Genomic DNA, 19,402 nt, shown 5'->3' on the forward strand with positions numbered 1-19,402 from the left:
TGCTTTCCCTAGCTTTAGAGAAAGATAATATCAAAGAAAATACCGTCATGACACTCGCCGGCAATCCCAGTCATAGCCACATCGACCATTCATCATACTATCCCGTACGTCATCCAGTCATCCAGTACTTTCACGCCCCTGGACCTCCCATATTTTATCCTTTTAGTGCCCCGAAATCGCATCCCCTAAGGCTGTCCATCCATCCCGAGCCCAAGGAGCCAGGAAAATAGCCGTCTGCGCATCTGCCGCCTTTCCTGTTCCCGCATACGCCTTTGCCAGGTCGACGGCATCCAACGGTCCCCTAGGCGGGATCGCCTTCATCGCCACTTTGAGCGCCATGTCCGCCGGGTACACTTCACCTGTTGCGTCCGCCAGCTTCGACCACCCATGCGGGAGGTGCGGATAGAGCATTATATCCGTCTGAATGTGCGTCAGGACCTCCCCGCCGTCTTCCTCGAGGTCTTCTCCCGCTCCGGTCCCGCTGCCCAGCGCCGCGATGGCGCCAAGCACCTCACCCACCTGCTCCTGCTCGGCCGCCGAGACACCATGGCTGGTCCGCAAGCCCCGAAGCTCCGTCACGACCGCCTCAACAGATTCTTCGTCGTCGTCGAGGAGGGCGATCACGCCCAGCAGCAACACCGACTGCACGTGGTCCGGCTGTTTCTCGATCACCTCGAAGAGCGCCCCGCGCGCCCTGTCACGCGACTCCTCGGTGCCCGTGGCCCAAAGCACCTGCGCGAGGAGGCATACGGCGTCCGGGTTATCGTCGGACTCGCGCAGCGCCGCCTCAAAGCAGGAAACGGACTCGCCCACGTCGTTGCTGTAGTACTGCGCCAGCCCGACGGTGAGATGCGCCGAGAGGCGAGCCTTCTTGCGCTCCTCCCTGTTCAGCTCGTTGTCTGACTCGTCGTCCGAGAGCTGGATGGCCATTTCGCCGCACTCGATGGCCTTCTCGTATTGTCCCGTTGCAAGGTACATGCGCGCCAGGTCTGTCTTGGCAAGGGCGAATCGAGCGAGAGATTGGGGAGACTCGGTGTGCTCGTAGTCGGCCTCGAGTACGCTACAGATGTGCTCCAGGGTCGAGACGGCACTGACAGTATCGTTGGACCGTTCCCGGAAAAGGGTAGACAGGTGCCCGTACGCTAGGTCTTGCGGTCGCAGATTCTGGAGTTGACCGAGAGCGAAGACCGGCTGTAGAAGAGACATGACGTTGAGATTCGCAGGATTCGTGAGGATGTGGTCGAAGACGGCCACCGGGTACTGCCGTCTCGTCAAGGTCGAGGAAGATTCTGCAATTTCCATCGCGTGCGTAAACAGACCCTTTGCTTCCTTGCCTTCCCCGACCAGGAGCGCAACGAACGCTTGGCCGAGCCAGGCGTGGGCATAATCTGGATCGGTCGACTGCGCTCTCGTGAAAACCTCGTTGGCGAGCCTGACATCGTTCTGCATGACTGCCAGGCTTCCCAGGTTCGTCCACGCTACGGGGCTCCTCTCGTTAAGATAAAGACTGCGAATGAATGAATGCTGGGCCACTGCAGGGTTGACCTCGCATGTGACCACACCGAGCGCGTTCCAGAATTCGGAATTGCCAGCCTCCAGCTCGATGGCCCGCTTGAAACAGCGCATGGCAGCCTTGAGGTATGCACTCAACTTCTTCCTGATGCTCGAGGGCAGACAAGTATGCGCCCGGTGCTCGGCCCACCCCAAGTTGTAGTACGCCACGGCTTGTGCGTGGATGTCTGCGGCAGATTCATGTACAGCCCGCTTGTGGCACAGGATCGTCGCATGAATGGACCGCGTCAAATCCACGCCGAACCTCTCGTCCTCCGAGAAGAGGCCTTTGGCGGAGATGACGCCCATCCCGACGTTGTCGACGTCAGTGAGGATCTCGTACGCGTTGTCGGGGCAATCCTGCAAAATGCCCATCACAGTCTCGGTTGGAAAATCCGCCGCCCGACTCTGCACTGCGGAAAAGACTGAACAAGCATCACCCAGGGCCTTCCAGTAATTGAAGTTGCCCCTGAAGCTCGCCTCGGCCGTTGAGGCGAATGCGATGGTATCTAGCGCGAGCCCGACGGATTTGCCGAACAGGCCTTTCTCGATGCCGTATAACGCATTCTCAATCATGGTCTGCATCAGTGCTATGGCAACACCTTCCTCGCTCGGCCGGCCGTCCAAAACTTCGCGGTACAGGGCGATAGAGTCATCAAAGTCGCCTAATTCTCGCTTGACATTAGCCAGCATGAACTTGGTGAACCATGTATCGCCGAGACGCTCGGCTTCCATTGTCTCTTCCAGTTTTTGGGCATTGAGAATAGCCTTGGTGGCTGCGATGTATCGACCGGACGAGTAATAGCTCTCTCCGAGACCGACCCAGCAGTGGTAATCCTCCGGGACAATCCTCAAGGCCGACTGGAAGGAAATGATGGCCTTGTGGAAGTCTTGCTTGTTCAGTTCTGCCACGCCGAGAGCCGCAAAGGGCCAGCTGATGCCCTTCCTCTTGGAACCCGGGGGCGGCTTGACCTTGCCTGAGTCCACCACTCGCTGAGCCACGAGCTCGACGCGGTCCCAGTCTCCTTCGTCGGCAAAGGACCTTGCAAGTTTCTCCGCCGCGAGGACTTCTGACGAGGAAAGCTCCACGGCCTTCTGGAAGCACCGCCTGGCTCGCTTCCCATCTTTGGCATAGTCCGCGTAGTATACGCCGAGGCTCGTATACGCTGGGGCAAGATTTAGGTCGTTCTTCAGAGCGTTCAGGAAATAGGCGTAAGCCCCCGTCCGACTCTTCCTGGCGGCTTTCGAGGTATCCAAGTCCCAGAGACAGACACCAATCCGATACTGTGTCAACGCGAGGAGTTCTTTCGCCGGCTGGCCTTTCTTCTCAATCGTGGGAAGCGCATCTTCAAGCTCCGCTCGCGCCAGCTCGTGGTTACCCCTCAAGGCCTTGACCCATGCTGCCTCGGTCTTCACACGCATGTTGGTCGGATCCCTCTGAACGGCCCGTTCTAGAAAATCTACTGCCTCATCGTACTCCTCTTCCTCCTCATATATCAGGCCAATACCAATCAGCGCGGGCGTCGAAGATCGGCCATGAGAAAGAACGCCCTCAAATAGAGATTTGGCTTCGCTGTGGTGACGAGGCGATTGATAGAAGACGAGCGCCGTTCCCAGATACAAGGCAAATGCATCCCTGGTATTTTGAAAGGCCATGCCCGTCTTTGAACTCTCCCCCTCAAGATACCTGAAGGCTCTCCGCATCAGTTCCACGTTGCTCTCGTGTTCCTCCAGGTGCTGGTAGTATTCGCCCATGAGACGATAAGCGAAGAGGGAGTCCGATGTGGCGATTCCGTCCGTCATCATGAGGAGTCTATCTTGATCGGTGACGGGAACCATAGACACGCCACCTCCATCATCATCTTCGCTCTCATCCTCGCTTTCGCTGGCCTCCAATTCCGCCGGCGCAGGTTTGGGGAATGGGGATAAGCTGCTCGTCAAGAAGCCAGTGATCACCTTGTATGTGTCACTTTCCGGGAAGAAAGTACAATATTCTCGGAGAATGTTGACGTCCCATTCTTTGATCTGGGCACCGTCCTTCCAGTCGATGACAATGTCCCAGGCCAGCCGAAATGGATGCTTGATAATAACCATGTCGAGGGACAGACGCTGCACCATCTGCAGCGCACCGGCTTTTTTCTCGCCTGCCTGCGCCACAAGGAGCCACTCATACCACCACTGGAGGAGCTTCTCCTCGTACCGACGGCGGGTATCATCATCGTTGGTCCAATTTATGAGCTGCTGGTAGATGTTGGGTAGCTTGCTCTGTCCCAGAACTTCACGCTTGACTTCGCTGGTGACTTCATTGATGCGTGCGCCGATCCTTGTCCTCCGTTCTCCGATGAGAGTGTTGATACGTTTCTTCTCTTCGGTTTCTATGATCTGGGCCATGGTGTCGTACGTCTTGGCCGGGTGCGGCACGCGGCCTTCCAGGGCGGCATATATGGGGCTCTCGGGGAGGATAACTTCGAGGGCTTCGACGTACTGCACTCGGTCGCCGTGGACCTTGACGAAGTCGATGAACTTATCAATGACATCTTGGCACTTGTACATGTCGTTGGCCTGGTGCCAAATGGCCGCCAGACTCAAAGCAGCTTCTCGGTAGCGGGACACCTTCGTGGATCCCTGCTTCTCGTAGAGCTTAATGACGCCTTGCCATGCCTGGCTATCTTGAGGCTTGAGGGATGCGGCTGACTTGTAGGCTTTCTCGGCCTCGTCCAACCTGTTCTTCTTGTCGAGTGCAAAAGCAAGAAATATGGTTCTATGCACATGATTTAGCGCGAGAACAATCATACGAGGCAACAGAATGGATGGAAGGAAAATCAATACGCTTGGTGGTTCCGTGGCTCTGTCTCGAGCAAGTCATTGGCTTTCTGGGCGGCATCGTCCCATTTAGATTGTTTAACGGAATCGGCTATGGACTTCAGCTGGGCCTTGACACTCGACATCTTGGCAGTGTGTGAAGCTTAGACTTGATCACAGCTTTCATTCGGGGGTGGGTGAATCGAGGGGTTGAGCGACGAGCGATGAGTGATGAGACGTTTCCAAGGAATGCTCCGGCATGGCACACCCCTATCGGGGAAACCTTTCAGCGAAGGCGAAATACTGAGTAATCAGTTAAGAGTAGCCGACTAGCCAGGCAGTTGCGGCGAGACGTGTTGGCTCTCTATTCCTAGGAGTTGGAATAAAAGGTTGTTGAAGTTGCAGAAGCTGTGGAAGCTCTCGGGTGTGAAGCTGCCTGGGTACCTAGTACCTACCTCTACGTGACTAAGGCGACTATCCGTACTCTCTCTCTCATGACGTTTGATGTGCTTACGTCAGATTCTTCCCGTTGTTGAAGGGCTGTTTGTTCCGATAGGTTATTACGGTAAAGTACCTTTTAGCGACGAAGGACTTTGCTGCCCCGTTGCGCTTTATCCGTCTGATCAACTGTTCAACAAACCCCGGCCGGCAGAGACAAGCCATTCTTCGCTCTCCCTATCACCGCCGACTGCGACGTGGGAAAGGCACGCCCCCTTCTAAATAGAGACAAAAAGAGGAAAAGGGGGAATGAAAAGCAAAAAGCAATGATAGGCTGGTCCCAGAGAGGCTCGAACTCTCGGCCTTCGCATGAGACGATTTGGTATTAGTACGACGCTCTAACCAACTGAGCTATGGGACCGCCGATGGGAAGCTCGCCTTGGTAATACGACTATAGCGTCAGGAGAAGACATCCCATCGAGATGTACGGCGCCCACGTCCATTCACACTTGGCTTTATATGGTGTTCAACGGGCTGTCCTGGCGCTGTTGAACAACGATGTCTCGAAATTGGGAGACGAAAAGAAAGGTTGATGGATAGCGCCACAAACCTACAACTTTGTATAAGGTAGTGGCTTATTCAAGTGAAATTACGGAGTACATCCAGCGAGCTCAGACCACGTCCGGGCTGTGGCTTACGCACTGCATACAACTTACAACTCGCCACACCAGCCACACCAGCCACGACCTGGGTGAGAGATGGGGAAGACTTTCTCTCACGACTCCCGAAACCCCTTTTCCTCAGGAATTGCCTACCATGCCAAACCATTAGTTCTCGCTACGTTATCCTCGACCATCTCGCATATTGATCACTAGCACCGAGACCTCGGGCAATGGATCGAAACTTAGCAAGAAGGCTGCTCGCAGCCCCGCCGCAACTCCGAACCGCCCTTCTCGCTTCGTCGTTTCCTGCACATGCGCCCCTGCTTCTCTTGCCGCGCTACTCGAGCTCTATGCCGACGATCGCGCAGCCCGAGTTCTGGAAGTCTCTCATCCCGAAACCGTTCCGACCGGAGGAGAAGCTGCCCGACGACCCGATGATCAAGCGTGTCAAGGCTAAAAAGGTCCAATCGAAGGAATGGAACCCGGCGACCTTCTACATTGTCATTTTCCTCCTCATAGGGTCCATGTCCATCAACCTCATCTCGCTAAGGCAGTCGTTCGAAACTTTTATGCGCCAGTCTGATGTGCGCATCGGCTTGCTCCGGGAGGTCATTGAGAGGATACAGAGGGGGGAAAGGGTGGATGTCGAGAAGGTCTTAGGGACGGGGAATCCGGACAAGGAACAGGACTGGGCCGAAGGTAGGACGAGATGAGAACGTGAGGGAGTTGTGCATGGGGATCAAGTCTCTGCTAACACATGAGGCGATTTTTTTTTCTTCTTTTTTAGTTCTCCGCGAGATTGAGCGCGACGATGTGACACGCAGTCAGCGAAAGGAGCGCTCCCGGAGCAGCAGCAGCAGCAACAACAACGAGCCAACCACAAGGTCCAAGCCAGAACAAACGTCAGAACCGCAACCTACCGAGGCGAAGACTAAGGCGATCAAAACGCGAACACAAGAAACCGGCATATCGACCTTCTTTTAGGTTCGCCAATATACAATGAAATGGTGTAACATTGGGGGACGCTCTATTCTTCCCCGAGCGAGACGTGCTATGATGACATGTTCTTGAACATCGCGCGGTTGTTCCTCTCAGCCTCCATCTCCGCTGCTGATGTAGAAACACTCGCGCTTCTAGAAGAAGACTGTCGTAGCTGGTCAACCAAAGCCGGTAGTAGTGTGTCGGTAGAAAACTCCACTCGAACCCTCTGCTCCCCTGCTTGCGTCCAGTCGACGGTGGAATAGAGCTGATCCTCTCCGCGAACCCCGCCCATGTTGACGATGGCGATGGGGATGCGCCGCTCCAACGCCCTCTTCGCCAGCCGCCAAGCCGAGTACGTGGCTAAGGACGTGCCGAGCACGAGGAGCTTACCAGCCGCGTCGATTGCCTCCTCCGCGGCTGTCTTTACGTGGCCGGCGATGTTCTCGCCGAACATGACGACGGCGGGTTTCAGGACGCCGCCCGTGCTGGTGGGCTTCCAGGCACCGTCGTGGTCCACTTGGACGACGTGTGTGGAGCCATCGGGGGCAGATGGCGGATGGGCGAGACACTTGGGGCAGGCCGGGTACCTGAACGACATGTAAGGGGCGCCTGGCAGGTCGACGTCGCCGTCGGGGTTGGTCCGGATGCCCTTGGTCTCGCGTTCCGCCGGGTCCTCGGTATCGAGAGCCCCGGAGGCGAGCACCTCGGCCAGGAAATCCGCCCAGGGAGGATTGAGCCTGGCCAGTTCGTTCTGGAAGGTGTCTCGCGGGTACTCGGAACTGCAGGTCACACAGACGGTGGAGCGGAGGTAGCCATGGAGCTCGAGTGTGGGCAGGGACGGGTGTGCTTTGGAATGGAAGGAATCGACGTTCTGGGTGATGACGCTCCGGACGAGGCCCAGGTCGGCCAGGTCCCGGATGGCGTAGTGTCCGGGGTTGGGGGCAGCTTTACGTAGGGTAGTCCAGCCCAAGAAACTCCTCGCCCAGTAACGTTTCCTGGCCTCGTGGTTGCCAAGGAACTCGTGGTAATAGATGGGCCTGTACGTCTTGTTCACGCGGTAGGTTCCCTTGACGCCCCGGTAGTCGGCCAGGCCACTGGCAACCGAGAGGCCGGCGCCAGAGAGGACGACAGCACCAGGCGAAAGGCCAGGTCGGGGCGGTGCGGAGAAGAAGTTTTGGAGGGCTGCCAGGGCACCAGGGAAGGTGTTTGCGTTTCTCGGCACAATGGTTGGCGGTGCAAGGGCGTCTGTGTAAGGTATGCGAACGGGAGGCTTGCGCATTGGGAACGAGGTGGGATATGTGAGTTGAGTTGAGGTTGGCTGAAGTAGGGTCAAGGACACTCGGTATCATTCGCGATAAGGCGGCCGGTATGAAGTGGTAATATAAGACTCTGTATTGATATAAATCGCCAATATTCAAACCAAGATCTAAACGTGGTGAGGTCAGAAATATAACTACCTAGGTAGGTAGTACCCTGGGCCTACTGTAGTTGTCTTTGACCGTTGAGAATTGAGCAGAGACTAAAAGATCAAGGCCGTCATCAGGTAAAGGATGACAAAGCTCTGGACTTCGAGGTACTTCGTACATGCTACGGAGAAATACACGTATAACAGCACTGGGCTGATAAGGATTTGGATAGACGTCTCCCGACCTTACCTATTAACGGTTTCTGGGGCAAGCTGATGAAAAGCTACAGAGTGCAGGTACTTCGTACCAAGTTACCTAGGTACAGCGTGTGTCGAAAAGCTGCAATCAATTCAATGCTCTCTGTACTTCAGAGACTACGGTACCTGCCTTTTTATTCCGAAGCTCCCGAAAATAGACGTTGGGGAGACACAGGCTTTTTGTGTAATTAATTAAAAAAATTCACTCCATACAGACACACGGATGATCTGATCTTTTCAGGTATCGACCTATGCACAATCCCATTTTATTCCCTAGGTATATTTGATTCTTACCATTCTGTTCACATTCCCAGCTTTTCCCCCCACCAGTGTAGAATACATTCTCTCTCAATCCCTCCTTCCTTGAATCATTTAGTCTCTACCTTATCCAGGTCGATCGATGTTCGATGAGCAACACGACAACAGCTTTCCGCTTTCTGTTATTCCGGGCGCCCTCACCCCCGTCACCCCCCTGGACCCGCTTACCCCATGTCCACCTGTCATAGCTCAATCCCTCAATCCCTCAATCCCGGACAGCTCAATTGTAAACCATTGTACCTTGGCTTGGGTTATCACTCATTACCTTACCTTACATACCAACCCGTCTGTCTACCTGCCTTGATATCAAGAGGCAGCAATGTCGGTTGCTCTCGTCCATGGCAGGCGTTCTAGAGGCCTTTTAACATTCCAGTCACGCACTTCACTTGGAGTTGAGATTCGAAGCGTCCGATGCCCAGGCCCGATTACCCCGTTCCATGCGCGAGCGACCAGAGCGCTGACAGTGGCTGGAATAAACGGTTGTGCCACTGCCACTGGAATCTGCACACACTACACACGCATTGGAGCTCAGGCACAGGCACCCACTAAATTACGCCCACACCGTTGCCCAGACTACTCGAGCTTCAGTGCAACTCGCCTGGATTCGATGGTTGAACGGCACTCGTCGGAAAGCCACACACCCTCTGCGTCTTCTGGCCTTGCATTTACAACTACGACTAAAAGAACTGGTAAAACTGGAAAGATTGGTAAAACTTCCACTACCCGGAACTCCGTCCCAGCCCAACGCCAGCTGGATCCGTCCATCTGGAGGCCCGTCCTCCGAAACAAAAGCGTGCCCTCCATCTCCATCTCCATCTCCTGCTCCTCCTCCTCCTCCACCTGCACCTGCACGCGACACCCCGTTTCTTGGTCGTGCCAGAGGCCACCTCAACCGCATCCGCCGCCACAATCCCTGCACGCTGTCTACCGGTCAAGCGCCCGCCGAATCTCCCAAACTCGGTCGTCATCCTCTCCCTCCGCATTTTCTTTCACTACTTATTTTCCAACTTATCGCTCTCTCTTATCACGCCATCCGTCTTTGACTCCTCCAGCAGCTTCCCCAACCAAGACCGACCCCTTCCGTCGCGAATTCATTCGTGCTTTTGCATCGTCGTCGCGACCACAACCTCTTAGGCCTTCTACTCGCTTGCCTCGAACGGCCATGGCCGGATCTTCTGTCGGCCAGACACGCGCCCACGGTGGCCCTTTCCACCACCACCACCATCATCATCATGATAATGTGTACCTGACCTCGACCAACAAGAACGATGCCGGCGTACGGATTACAAGGATCGGCCTGTACTCCAACCTGGGTATGGCCCTGGTGAAGGGAGGCGGCGGTTACATGTTCGGATCCCAAGCCCTCGTGGCCGACGCATGGCACAGCTTAACGGATCTGGCGTCCGACATCCTGACGCTGGCCACTGTGTCATGGAGTCTCAAGCCCCCGACCGACGCGTTCCCCTCCGGTTTCGGAAAGATCGAGAGCTTGGGCTCTCTGGGCGTGTCTAGCATGCTACTCACCGGAGGGCTGTTCATGTGCTGGAGCAGTCTCGTGACCTTGTACGCGCACTTCTTCTTGGACCCTGCCTCGGCAGCTGAGACCATTGCCCACATGCACCACGGCCACAGCCACGGTCACGGTCACGATCATGGCCATGGCGCCCCAAGTCTACACGCAGCCTGGCTGGCCGCTGGAACTGTGGCTATCAAGGAATGGCTATACCGTGCGAGTACGTCCAACCCCCCTCAGCCTTCCTTTCCCTCCATACCACCCTTTTTCTGGCATCCGCTGACCGGTGGATTTCGTCGGGGGTGGAAAACAGCCATGAAAGTCGCACGCGAACGGAAATCATCCGTCCTAGCCTCCAACGCCGTCCATCACCGAGTCGACGGTCTGACGGGGATCGTGACGCTAGCCGTGGTCCTGGGCGCGAACATGCTCCACAACGCCGCATGGCTTGACCCCGTGGGCGGCCTGCTCATCTCGCTGCTGGTCATCAAGGCCGGCGCCGAGAACACGGTCAGCGCGCTGTACGAGCTGGCCGACCGCAGCATCGACGACGAGATCAAGGGGTCCGTGCGGAAGAACGTGCAGAGGAGCCTAGAGGCGCAGGGCGCGCGGCGCGATGTCGAGGTCCGGGACGTCTCGGGCGTCAAGTCGGGGCAGAACTACCTGGTCGACGTCGAGCTGGCCGTGCCGGGCGACTGGACGGTGGAGCAGGTGCGGGAGGTGGAAGAGGCGGTCCGGACGCAGTTGGGGTCCAAGGTCCGGGGCGTGCGGAAGGTAAGGGTGCGATACGTGCCCAAGGACGCGCCGGTTGCGCGCAAGTTTGACGAGTACATCCCGGGCAATGTCAGCCCGAGGGAGAGCCCGGAACCCGAAGACGAGCACGACCACGACCACGATCACGACCACGACCACCACGAGCAGAATGGACACAGCAAGAGCAACGGACATGATAAGCATTCGTAAGGTCGAACTCGATATCCTGTCATCTTTTGGCGGCTAGAGGTGCCCCTCGCGCATGCGGGGCTAGGGTTAAGATTGCAGAAAAGAGAGAAAGAAAGAAAGGAGGAAGAAAAAAACATGCGCTCCTTTGAGCACAACGATATCCAAATCCACAGATACACTGGGAGGATTTACCGCAGAGAATAGGACCGAGGACAGAAGGCGGCTTGAGAGGTGTGATACCCACAGCTACCAAGCTTGTCAGAAGAGACCCAGAATAGATATGAAGAGAGGGGTGTGACAGATGATGGGTGTTGAATTAAGAGGGGAAAACGGAAGCAATGGGTCGCAAGTTGAAAGGTTGTGATCCCTCCCTCATTTCCTATCCCAATCCCTCCCACATATCCCATTGGGGATTTACCCCTCTTTTCTTCAACTTTTGATCATCTATCCGGACGTTCCGACAGTCAAATCTATGCTGCGTCCGATGCGAGTCTTGAAGCTGGTGTCAAGACTTGGAAGAACGGTGTTTCAGGCGTGTTATTTACCGAAGGTCATTATTAAAGATTTGTAGGTGAGCGGGAGAGCGGGAGAGAATAGGCCAGGACAGGCCTTCCCCGGAGGCAATAAGGGAAAAACAATATATATATATATATATATATATATATATATAATTCAGAACTAAGGGTTCTCCCAACTCGGGGGTTGCGGCTCCACAAAGCAAGCTTCTCGCTTCGCTTGCTTGGGACAGGACCACGAGCACAGGGAAGTCCCAAATTACTTCGTACACTGATTATCCCGGCGGGTACTCCCTAGGTACAAATGGAATCCCAATAATATGGTCCAATGTCTTTCTTGTCACGTTCGGGGACGAGGTTCCCGCCTTCTTGCGTGCCTTACACTTTGTTGTTGCTGAACTCCTTGCTATCTCTCACCTCAGCTCTCCAAAGGAAGCTATTTTCTGGACTCTCCCTTTTGCACTTTTTCTCCTTGGCATCCTACTTTTCCGTACCACCGGATAGCTGTCTCCCTCGACATCGCTCCGGCAAAGAAGCATATCATCTTCACCTCCTCTTCTTCTCCCTCTTACAGTTGTATTTATCCTGCGGAAATGGTCTAGCCTCTACTCTGGAGAACCCGGAGCACGCGCTGTCACGCGGATGAAATGAAGGAACGCAATGCTATTGGTCCGGTTGATTTGGAGAGCTATGGGGGTTGGGCGAAAAGGTACGGAGTGCTCCGTATTACTCGTACGAAGGGAGAAGTCCATCGCGAAGCGAAAAGGAGTCGTGAAAAGACCCGATTCGGCTTGAGAACAGAGTTTTTTTATTTAGGCTATTCTCAAAGTTCAACGACTTGGGAATAGGAAGGATAAGAATTTGACTTCCGTCGAGCTCTTGCTATCCCGATACGAGTTATTAACGGTTATGTAGCAAAGCCGACGACGATTGAAATAAGCGGGCGTCCGTAATCGACGCTTCAGACCGTTGAACGGATCAAGAGCGTTCCGTTCTATCCGTAGGATTGATTTCAAAAATCGAACGTCGTCCAATTCTGCCCAGCATCTTTCCTTTGACTTCGTGGAACGGTAATCACAACTGGGTCCGGCCTACTTATTGGCTTCCTCCTTTGCCCCCTGAATAAAACTCGTGTTGTACACGTGTACAGAGAAGTGGACGTACGATGTAAATGTACACAGGTGGCGAGGGGTTCGAAATGTAAGGTAAGGTAAGGTAAGGTAAGGTACTGTAGGACAAAGTAGAATTACATCGATGAACCTCCTCGTAGGGCCGACGTCAACCTCAGTTCCCCAACCCTTCCTAACAACTCCGTACAGAAGACGTTTCCCTACAAATATTTCCTCGTAATATACGAAGTTGGTTCTCCAATATTACGGATACCTTATTTCGTTTCGTCTCTTATCGAGAGGCAGAGCCCACTACGGTATCCACACCCCTGGATAATAGGGAGAGACAGACCCCGCCTACCCCAATTCAATTCTACCCTCCCTTTTTCACGTACCAAGTTAAACCCCTTCCCCCCCACGCGTCACGATGATGATGGGTTGTGTCATTACGTACGTTGTAGGTAGACCGCTTGACTTTGAGAAGAAGCATCAGCCCGTAGTACCCCGTACCTTACGAATTGGAATACAAACCCCCCTCTTCCAAGAAGGGCTTGGTCTATCGATACGATTCCATACCTTAGCTACCTTGTGATCTTGCTCGTATTTATTTGATTCTACCCCTCCCCCGCTCTCTTTTTACCCCTTCGACAGGCACAGGCACAACACAACACCATCGTGACTATCGTGAGGATCCGAGGCAAATTCCTAAATTTATCAATACCGAATTACACAGTTCCCACGGGCTGCTGTGATTAGAACCAGTCAGAGCCGTGTCCCCGTCACATAGCTCTTCCGCCTTCTTAATAGACAGTTCGGATCATAGAAAACATCGAATTCCCGCTACACCCGTTGCAACACCCTCGCGACCATGTCCCAAGGCGAGGAAGGTCCTCTTTACCTGGGGCTTGACCTGTCGACCCAGCAGCTCAAAGGTACGTGAGGGGTACCGTCACCAGCCTCGACTCTCAAGTCTCCAATGGAACCGCCCTGCCTTCGTCCCGTATGGGACAACCGTGGCTGACGTCTCTCTCCCAGCCATCCTCGTCCAATCCGACCTCCACGTCGTCTCCGAAGTCAAGGTCGATTTTGATGCAGATTTCGGTTCCAAATACAAGATCCGCAAGGGTGTTCTCGTCAACGAGGCTGAGAACGGGGTCTTCGCTCCCGTCGCCCTCTGGCTCGAATCTATTGACCTCGTCCTCGCTCGCCTGCGCGATGCTACCCCGGGTGGCCTTGGCCGCATCCGTGGCATCAGCGGCTCGTGCCAGCAGCACGGGAGCACCTACTGGAGTCGCGACGCCGAGTCCCTCCTCGCCGGCTTGAAGTGGGATGAGAAGGAACCCAAGGGCCTCGTCGACCAGCTAACAGACGCCTTCTCCCATCCATTCGCTCCCAACTGGCAGGATGGCAGTACTCAGGCACAGTGTGATCGCTTCGATGCTGCCTTGGGAAGCGCACATAGACTGGCCGAGGTGACTGGCAGCTCTGCTCATCATGTATGTTCCTCCATGTTCTTCCTTGCCCCCCTCCCCCCCCTTCTTTCGCTGTTGTTGCTGCCGCTGTCTCGCCGTCTTCTCTCCCGTTCTCCGGTGGTATCCGCCCCTCTCACAGAGGGCTCACTCAGGGAGATGAGAGGGACAGCGGGTAAAGACCGTGTAGTAGTGAGAAACAGCTCAACTAATGTAATACCAGCGCTTCACCGGCACCCAAATCATGCGCCTCCGCGAGAAGCTTCCCGAAATGTACGCTGCGACGTCCCGTATCTCCCTCGTCTCCTCCTTCCTCGCCTCCATCTTCCTTGGCTCCATTGCTCCCCTCGACATTGGCGACGTCGGCGGCATGAACCTGTGGGACATCCAGGCTAAGGCCTGGTCCGAACCTCTGCTCGCCCTCGCTGCCGGTGGTGAATCGGAAGCCGCCGGCCTGCGTCAGCGGCTGGGAGAACCCCGCCTCGACGGAGGCGGCTCCATGGGCGCCATCGCACCCTACTTCCGCGCCCGCTACGGCTTCCACCCCGACTGTCAGATCGCTCCCTTCACCGGCGACAACCCCGCCACCATTCTCGCCCTGCCCCTTCGCCCCCTCGACGCCATCGTCAGCCTTGGAACGAGCTCCACCTTCCTCATGATCACCCCCGTCTACCAGCCGGACGAGTCCTACCATTTTATGAACCACCCTTGCACGCCGGGCCAGTACATGTTCATGCTGTGTTATAAAAACGGCGGCCTCGCCCGAGAGACCGTCCGTGACCGTCTACCCAAGCCTCAGGGACCCGACAGCACGCCCTGGGACGAATTCAACAAGTGCGTCCTCGACACCCCCGCCCTTGACCTCCCCGTCGACAACGAGGGGAACCCCGTCGGAGCCGACCCCAAGGCCAAGATGGGCCTGTACTTCAATCGCCCGGAAATCGTCCCCAACATCCGCGCCGGCACGTGGCGGTACACCGTCGCTCCGTCCGGCGACCTCTCTACGCTGCAGGAAAGCAAAGAACCGTGGGACCCCAAGGTCGACCCCCGCATCCTCGTCGAGTCGCAGGGCCTCTCCATGCGCCTCCGCTCGCAAGCCCTCGTCGAACCGCGAGGCGCTTCGTCCTCCTCCGCCGACGACGACAAGCCCACGCTCCCTGCCCAGCCGCGCAGGATCTACCTCGTCGGCGGCGGCTCCCTCAACCCGGCCATCGCGCAGGTGCTCGGCTCCGTGCTCGGCGGCGCGGAGGGCGTGTATCGCCTCGACGTCGGCGGGAACGCCTGCGCTTTGGGCGGCGCCTACAAGGCAGTCTGGGCCCTCGAGCGACGCGATGAGAACGAGACGTTCGACGACCTCATTGGCAAGCGGTGGCGCGGGGATGAGGCTGTCGAGAAGGTCGATGTCGGCTACCGCCCCGGCGTTTTCGAGCGGTACGGCAAGGTGGTGGGGGCTTTCGAGGAGATGGAGAAGCGCATTCTCGAGGTTGCTAAGAATTAAGTCTCGCAAAGCTTGGCATGGACGGATGGGTGGAAATTGCATGGGCTCATGGGACGGTGCATGACTGGTAGTAATGATTTAGAGGCGTTGCTAATCTTAAAATTAGATCTCCTTTTTGGTTCATTCTGATCTTCTTTGCCTGATGACAACTTCTCTCGCGCGCTTTACCTACTCACAACGTATACTGTCGACAATCAAAATCATAGTACATAATGTAAGGAATCGATTCGCAATGTATCGCATCGACACCTTTTGAGCAAACCGAATTTACCATGACAGGTTCATGAACCAATTCAACTCCATGAAGCTTGGATATCACATCACACTGTGCATCACAAAGAGTTATCAAGACTAGTGCTCGTATTAGGGGCTGAGGTTTCTCGTCCTCCCAGGGCCTGAAATAATTTCCTAACCTGTCCCCATCAACTCAGTAGAAGTCATCGAGTCTCCCATACTAAGTTCCAAGGTATGAAGAAGGGAAGCCCAAAAAGAAGAGAGAAACCCCCCATAGCCCTCGACGCATGGAGCGGAGCCTCGAGTCTTGCTTTTTCCTACATTCCGTAAACCTCCAGAGATCACCAGCCATTTTTTTTGGGAAAGGATCCATGTACAAAGCAAATGGGCGAGTGAAAATAAAAGCAAGCAAAATGAGTCAAAAGTATCCCGCCGGGAAAATGCTACCTCCTGTTTTCCTGGTCATCCGTAGCCCAAACGCCCCAGAATTCAAATCGTCGAGACTGGATCGAAATCCGATGGCGTTGACGAAAGGAAGAAAAAGAAGAAAAAGAAGAAAAAAGAAGAAAAAAAAGATGATAGTGAGACGACTATGGACGAGAACGGCAAAGACTCAGGGAGGTTCCCGTTCCTCTGGATTTTAGAGCAGAAGGGCCGCGGCGGCGACAATGACGATGGAGGAGAAGTAAGCCCCGCCTCCGACACCGACACCGAAAAGCTCAGCCCGCTTCTCACCACCGGAGACCAGAACGGCCGTCGTGGTGGTGGCATTGGAGAAGGACATCGCCGGACCGGACGTCCCGGTCGAGAGGAGCGTGGTGATGGTAGTGCCGTTCGCCCTGGGGAAGACGGGAACAGGCGTGACCGCGTGGTCAGAGGCGCCGGTCAGGGTAACGGTGCGGGTGATGGTGACCAGCTCCTGGCTAAGCTCGGCCTCGGCCGTCTCCTGCTCAATGACGGAGCCGTTGACGGTCGCGAGGATGGTGCGGGTGACCATCTCGGTGTGGGTGATGGTATGGTGCTCCGTGACGGCGACAACATCGCTGGGAGGGATGTAAGTGACGGGAGTCGTAAATGTGACCGTCTCGGAGCGAGGGGAAGTTTGGTTGGCCGGGTGAACTGTAACCGTGACCTCAACGCCAACGGTAGTAGTGTAGCCACCGATCACGGGGGTGGTCACTTCAGTGTTGACCTCAGGAGCCTCAAGGACCCCAACCTCGGTGGAGCAGTCGGTCATGGTCGACGTCACGGTGCTGGGCTCCTTGTCCTGGCCAAAGGGCTTGAAAATGCCAGTGGTCTTGGCTTCCGTGGCAGTGGGAGTGACGGTCTGAGTGACGGTGATGTAGACCGTCCCGGAAAGCTCAGATTCATCATCAGGATGCTCAGTCGACTGGGGCATGAGGGTAGTGTAGACGGTGTTATCTCGTGTGATGTGGATGGTACTAGTGCTACCGACGACGGTAGTGGTAGACTCGATCGTCGAGACGACCCCAGAGCCGGTGGTGTTAGACTTGACAAGAGGATGATCCTCAGTGACCGTACGGGTCAAGGTGACAGTGGGGGTGAATGTCACCGTGGTGTCGCTCCAGGTCTCCTGTCCAGTACCCGAGATGGTAGCATTGGCGGGATTCGCGGAAAGAATGGCAGTCTCAGTGGGAGACGGGATTTGGTCCTCAGTGACAGTCACGGTGGCAATCACAACAGAAATGGCACTCGTCAGGCTGATGTCCCCATGGTGAGTAACGGTGCTGCCCACAACGGTTTCCATGACTTGGCCGGTAATGACAGTGGTGTTGAGCCGCCTATTAATACGTTATATCTGTCAGTGACCGAACAGGCGGATCTTAACATGAGGGACAGACTCACGTGGAGGTAGTCTGGGTCTCGACTTCATCAAAGGGGGCAGCGGTGACAGTCTTAATCTGGTTCAGGGTCGAGGTCAAGGTAACAACTTCAACTGGGTTGCCGGTTCCATGGGGAAAATGGGTAGCGCGGGTGGCATTGGGGAAGCCGTAAGTGTGATTACCAGCATTGAGGGCCCGAACCATGAGCTGGGCAACATCAAGATCCTCAGTCACAGTGGAAGTGCTGGCAGGAGTCATGGGAAAAGCTGGCTTCAAGTTAGAGGAGGCCAGTTTTTCAGAATATGGGACTGGGAGCCTTCTTGACGAACCGGAGATGATGAGTCCAACTCCAAGGGCAATTACAATGAGGAACTCAATGGCGAGGACGATGACACAGCAACGGGAGACAGCAGGCGTCTTCTTCCGATAACGAACAAGAGCATCATTCTGCGAGAGGCCCTTCTCTCCCTGGTCAGGAAAAGAGCCCATTTCAGTTCCGTAATTCATCTGTTGGAATCGCAGAATATCTGTGAGCACTGAGCACAAAGTAAGAGAGGTGGGAACAGTGGGAAACAAGACTTACTTTCGATGGCTCACCCCTTGGGTCAGGTTACCTTATCTGCTCGGATAATGATTAACCAGGTGATGGTGCGTGGTTATGGAGTTGTGCGTGATGTGTGATAGAAGATTTATGGGCAAGTGAGTGAATAGCAGAGTAAATAAAGAGAGAGGAGAGGGAACTGGATAAAGAGAGTGAGCGGTGATAGGGGAGTAGAGAAAAGAGATAGAAGAAGAGGGAGAGGAGGTAAAGATAGGATAGGCATAAGAGGGCAAGGGAAAATAAACCAGTGTGCCGAAGATAGGGCCATAAACAGGCAGGCACGAAACAGGATATGACCGGAGCACTTTATATTAACCGACGGCAGGCACGCAATTTCCCAAAGAAGAAAGGAAAGAGAAGGGAGGGACAACGTGTAGAAGAAAGGGAACTGAGGGAAGGAAGCACAAGGCATGTGTTTAGGGCATCAAAATAAAGGAAGGAACACAGAGAGTTGATTCTTTATGTTCTGGGAAGTCACGCGAGGAAGAAGAAAGACTTGCAGACACTAGACAGAGGTATAGAGTGTTTTTGTTGATATACGAAGCATAAAACCCCGTCTGCGTCAAGTCAAGTGAAAGTGAGGGTACCTTATACGGGAACAGGTCGTTATCTGTATGTTATGAAGAAGATTCAACTTACTCCGAGTGACAGGGCGGCTTGTTTGAAATCACGGAGATGCAAGTTAGACAGCTAGAATGCAAGAGGTTGTCAGAACAGTAAACAGCGTAAACACTTGGGAAGACGATCGTGGTTATGGCAGTGGTGGATAGGGGTGTAGAACTGACCTGGTATTGGGCATAGGCTGGAGATGAGTTATGAACGAAGGGAAGTTAGAGGCCAGCAACCACGAGGGAGAAAGTTGTTCATGTAGTGCGGATGGAAGGAGCTTGCTGATCTATAATTTACAACATCCGTGAAGCATATGACACAGGCAGCCCTGATCTCCTAGTCAGATGAAGATTGTTGTTGGCTATGACTGTCTACTTTAGTACTTACATTAGAGACAAGTTAAGAAGCTGGACTCTACTTAGATGAGATTCGTGGTTGTGTTGAAGGTGTTAATATTCGCCTCTTGGCTGTTTCTTATGCTTAAACTCTTCACCCCCCCCCCCCCCCCCCCCGGACAACTGTTGTTGCAAAAGGGCAGAAGACCTAGGAGAGTCCTGGTTGAACGTAGCTAACTATGCATGCCGCCTAGAGTTCCGCCTCCTGAAACATTTTGTGATTCTTTTTGTGATGTGATAGACTAGGCTAGGTTGTCA

At 54.8% G+C, this 19,402-nt stretch overlaps 7 protein-coding genes and 1 non-coding gene across 8 annotated transcripts; 4 read left to right on the forward strand and 4 right to left on the reverse strand.

Moving 5' to 3' along the window:
• Positions 1-4,678, reverse strand: SODALDRAFT_381169 (TPR-like protein). Its single transcript, XM_028615152.1, has 2 exons — positions 4,381-4,678; positions 1-4,312 (listed from the first exon to the last, which is right to left on the reverse strand). Exons 1-2 carry the CDS (start codon positions 4,497-4,499, stop codon positions 163-165), a joined length of 4,269 nt encoding a protein of 1,422 aa, XP_028463693.1. The 5' UTR covers positions 4,500-4,678; the 3' UTR covers positions 1-162.
• Positions 4,679-5,126: 448 nt separating this feature from the next.
• Positions 5,127-5,212, reverse strand: SODALDRAFT_t180. Its single transcript has one exon. It is a non-coding gene; the product is annotated as a tRNA-Ile (tRNA).
• A 61-nt stretch (positions 5,213-5,273) lies between these two features.
• Positions 5,274-6,420, forward strand: SODALDRAFT_381170 (hypothetical protein; the record flags this gene model as incomplete). The annotated part of the gene is made up of 4 exons (XM_028615153.1): positions 5,274-5,379; positions 5,458-5,542; positions 5,704-6,152; positions 6,241-6,420. Coding segments are annotated over 4 exons (819 nt in total), but the record flags the coding sequence as incomplete, so codon positions are not given.
• Positions 6,065-7,924, reverse strand: SODALDRAFT_328278 (Sir2 family protein). The gene has a single exon (XM_028610650.1). The coding sequence runs from the start codon at positions 7,711-7,713 to the stop codon at positions 6,505-6,507; it is 1,209 nt and encodes a 402-aa protein (XP_028463695.1). The 5' UTR covers positions 7,714-7,924; the 3' UTR covers positions 6,065-6,504.
• A 1,653-nt stretch (positions 7,925-9,577) lies between these two features.
• Positions 9,578-10,891, forward strand: SODALDRAFT_282672 (hypothetical protein; the record flags this gene model as incomplete). Its single annotated transcript, XM_028608351.1, has 2 exons — positions 9,578-10,148; positions 10,242-10,891. The coding sequence occupies 2 exons, from the start codon at positions 9,578-9,580 to the stop codon at positions 10,889-10,891; spliced, it is 1,221 nt and encodes a 406-aa protein (XP_028463696.1).
• A 621-nt stretch (positions 10,892-11,512) lies between these two features.
• On the forward strand, positions 11,513-12,129 carry SODALDRAFT_53473 (hypothetical protein). Its single transcript, XM_028615457.1, has one exon. It carries the CDS (start codon positions 11,714-11,716, stop codon positions 12,029-12,031), a length of 318 nt encoding a protein of 105 aa, XP_028463697.1. The 5' UTR covers positions 11,513-11,713; the 3' UTR covers positions 12,032-12,129.
• An 860-nt stretch (positions 12,130-12,989) lies between these two features.
• SODALDRAFT_328280 (D-xylulose kinase) lies at positions 12,990-15,625 on the forward strand. Its single transcript, XM_028610651.1, has 3 exons — positions 12,990-13,426; positions 13,530-13,990; positions 14,187-15,625. The coding sequence occupies exons 1-3, from the start codon at positions 13,363-13,365 to the stop codon at positions 15,459-15,461; spliced, it is 1,800 nt and encodes a 599-aa protein (XP_028463698.1). The 5' UTR covers positions 12,990-13,362; the 3' UTR covers positions 15,462-15,625.
• A 508-nt stretch (positions 15,626-16,133) lies between these two features.
• Positions 16,134-18,028, reverse strand: SODALDRAFT_352764 (hypothetical protein; the record flags this gene model as incomplete). Its single annotated transcript, XM_028613608.1, has 3 exons — positions 16,134-17,497; positions 17,562-17,805; positions 17,869-18,028. The coding sequence occupies 3 exons, from the start codon at positions 18,026-18,028 to the stop codon at positions 16,336-16,338; spliced, it is 1,566 nt and encodes a 521-aa protein (XP_028463699.1). The 3' UTR covers positions 16,134-16,335.
• Between the last annotated feature and the right edge of the window lie 1,374 nt (positions 18,029-19,402).

The sequence above is a fragment of the Sodiomyces alkalinus genome (assembly GCF_003711515.1).
Source record: "Sodiomyces alkalinus F11 unplaced genomic scaffold SODALscaffold_10, whole genome shotgun sequence".
Taxonomy (NCBI): Eukaryota; Fungi; Ascomycota; class Sordariomycetes; order Glomerellales; family Plectosphaerellaceae; genus Sodiomyces; species Sodiomyces alkalinus.

Coding starts and splice junctions, on each gene's coding strand:
- SODALDRAFT_53473 (XM_028615457.1), top strand. CDS start 11,714: ATGTCTTTCTTGTCACGTTCGGGGACGAGGTTCCCGCCTTCTTGCGTG.
- SODALDRAFT_381169 (XM_028615152.1), bottom strand. CDS start 4,499: ATGTCGAGTGTCAAGGCCCAGCTGAAGTCCATAGCCGATTCCGTTAAA. Junction 4,313..4,380: donor GAGCCACGGAACCACCAAGC/GTATTGATTTTC, acceptor TCATGTGCATAG/AACCATATTTCTTGCTTTTG.
- SODALDRAFT_328280 (XM_028610651.1), top strand. CDS start 13,363: ATGTCCCAAGGCGAGGAAGGTCCTCTTTACCTGGGGCTTGACCTGTCG. Junction 13,427..13,529: donor GTCGACCCAGCAGCTCAAAG/GTACGTGAGGGG, acceptor TCTCTCTCCCAG/CCATCCTCGTCCAATCCGAC. Junction 13,991..14,186: donor CTGGCAGCTCTGCTCATCAT/GTATGTTCCTCC, acceptor ATGTAATACCAG/CGCTTCACCGGCACCCAAAT.
- SODALDRAFT_328278 (XM_028610650.1), bottom strand. CDS start 7,713: ATGCGCAAGCCTCCCGTTCGCATACCTTACACAGACGCCCTTGCACCG.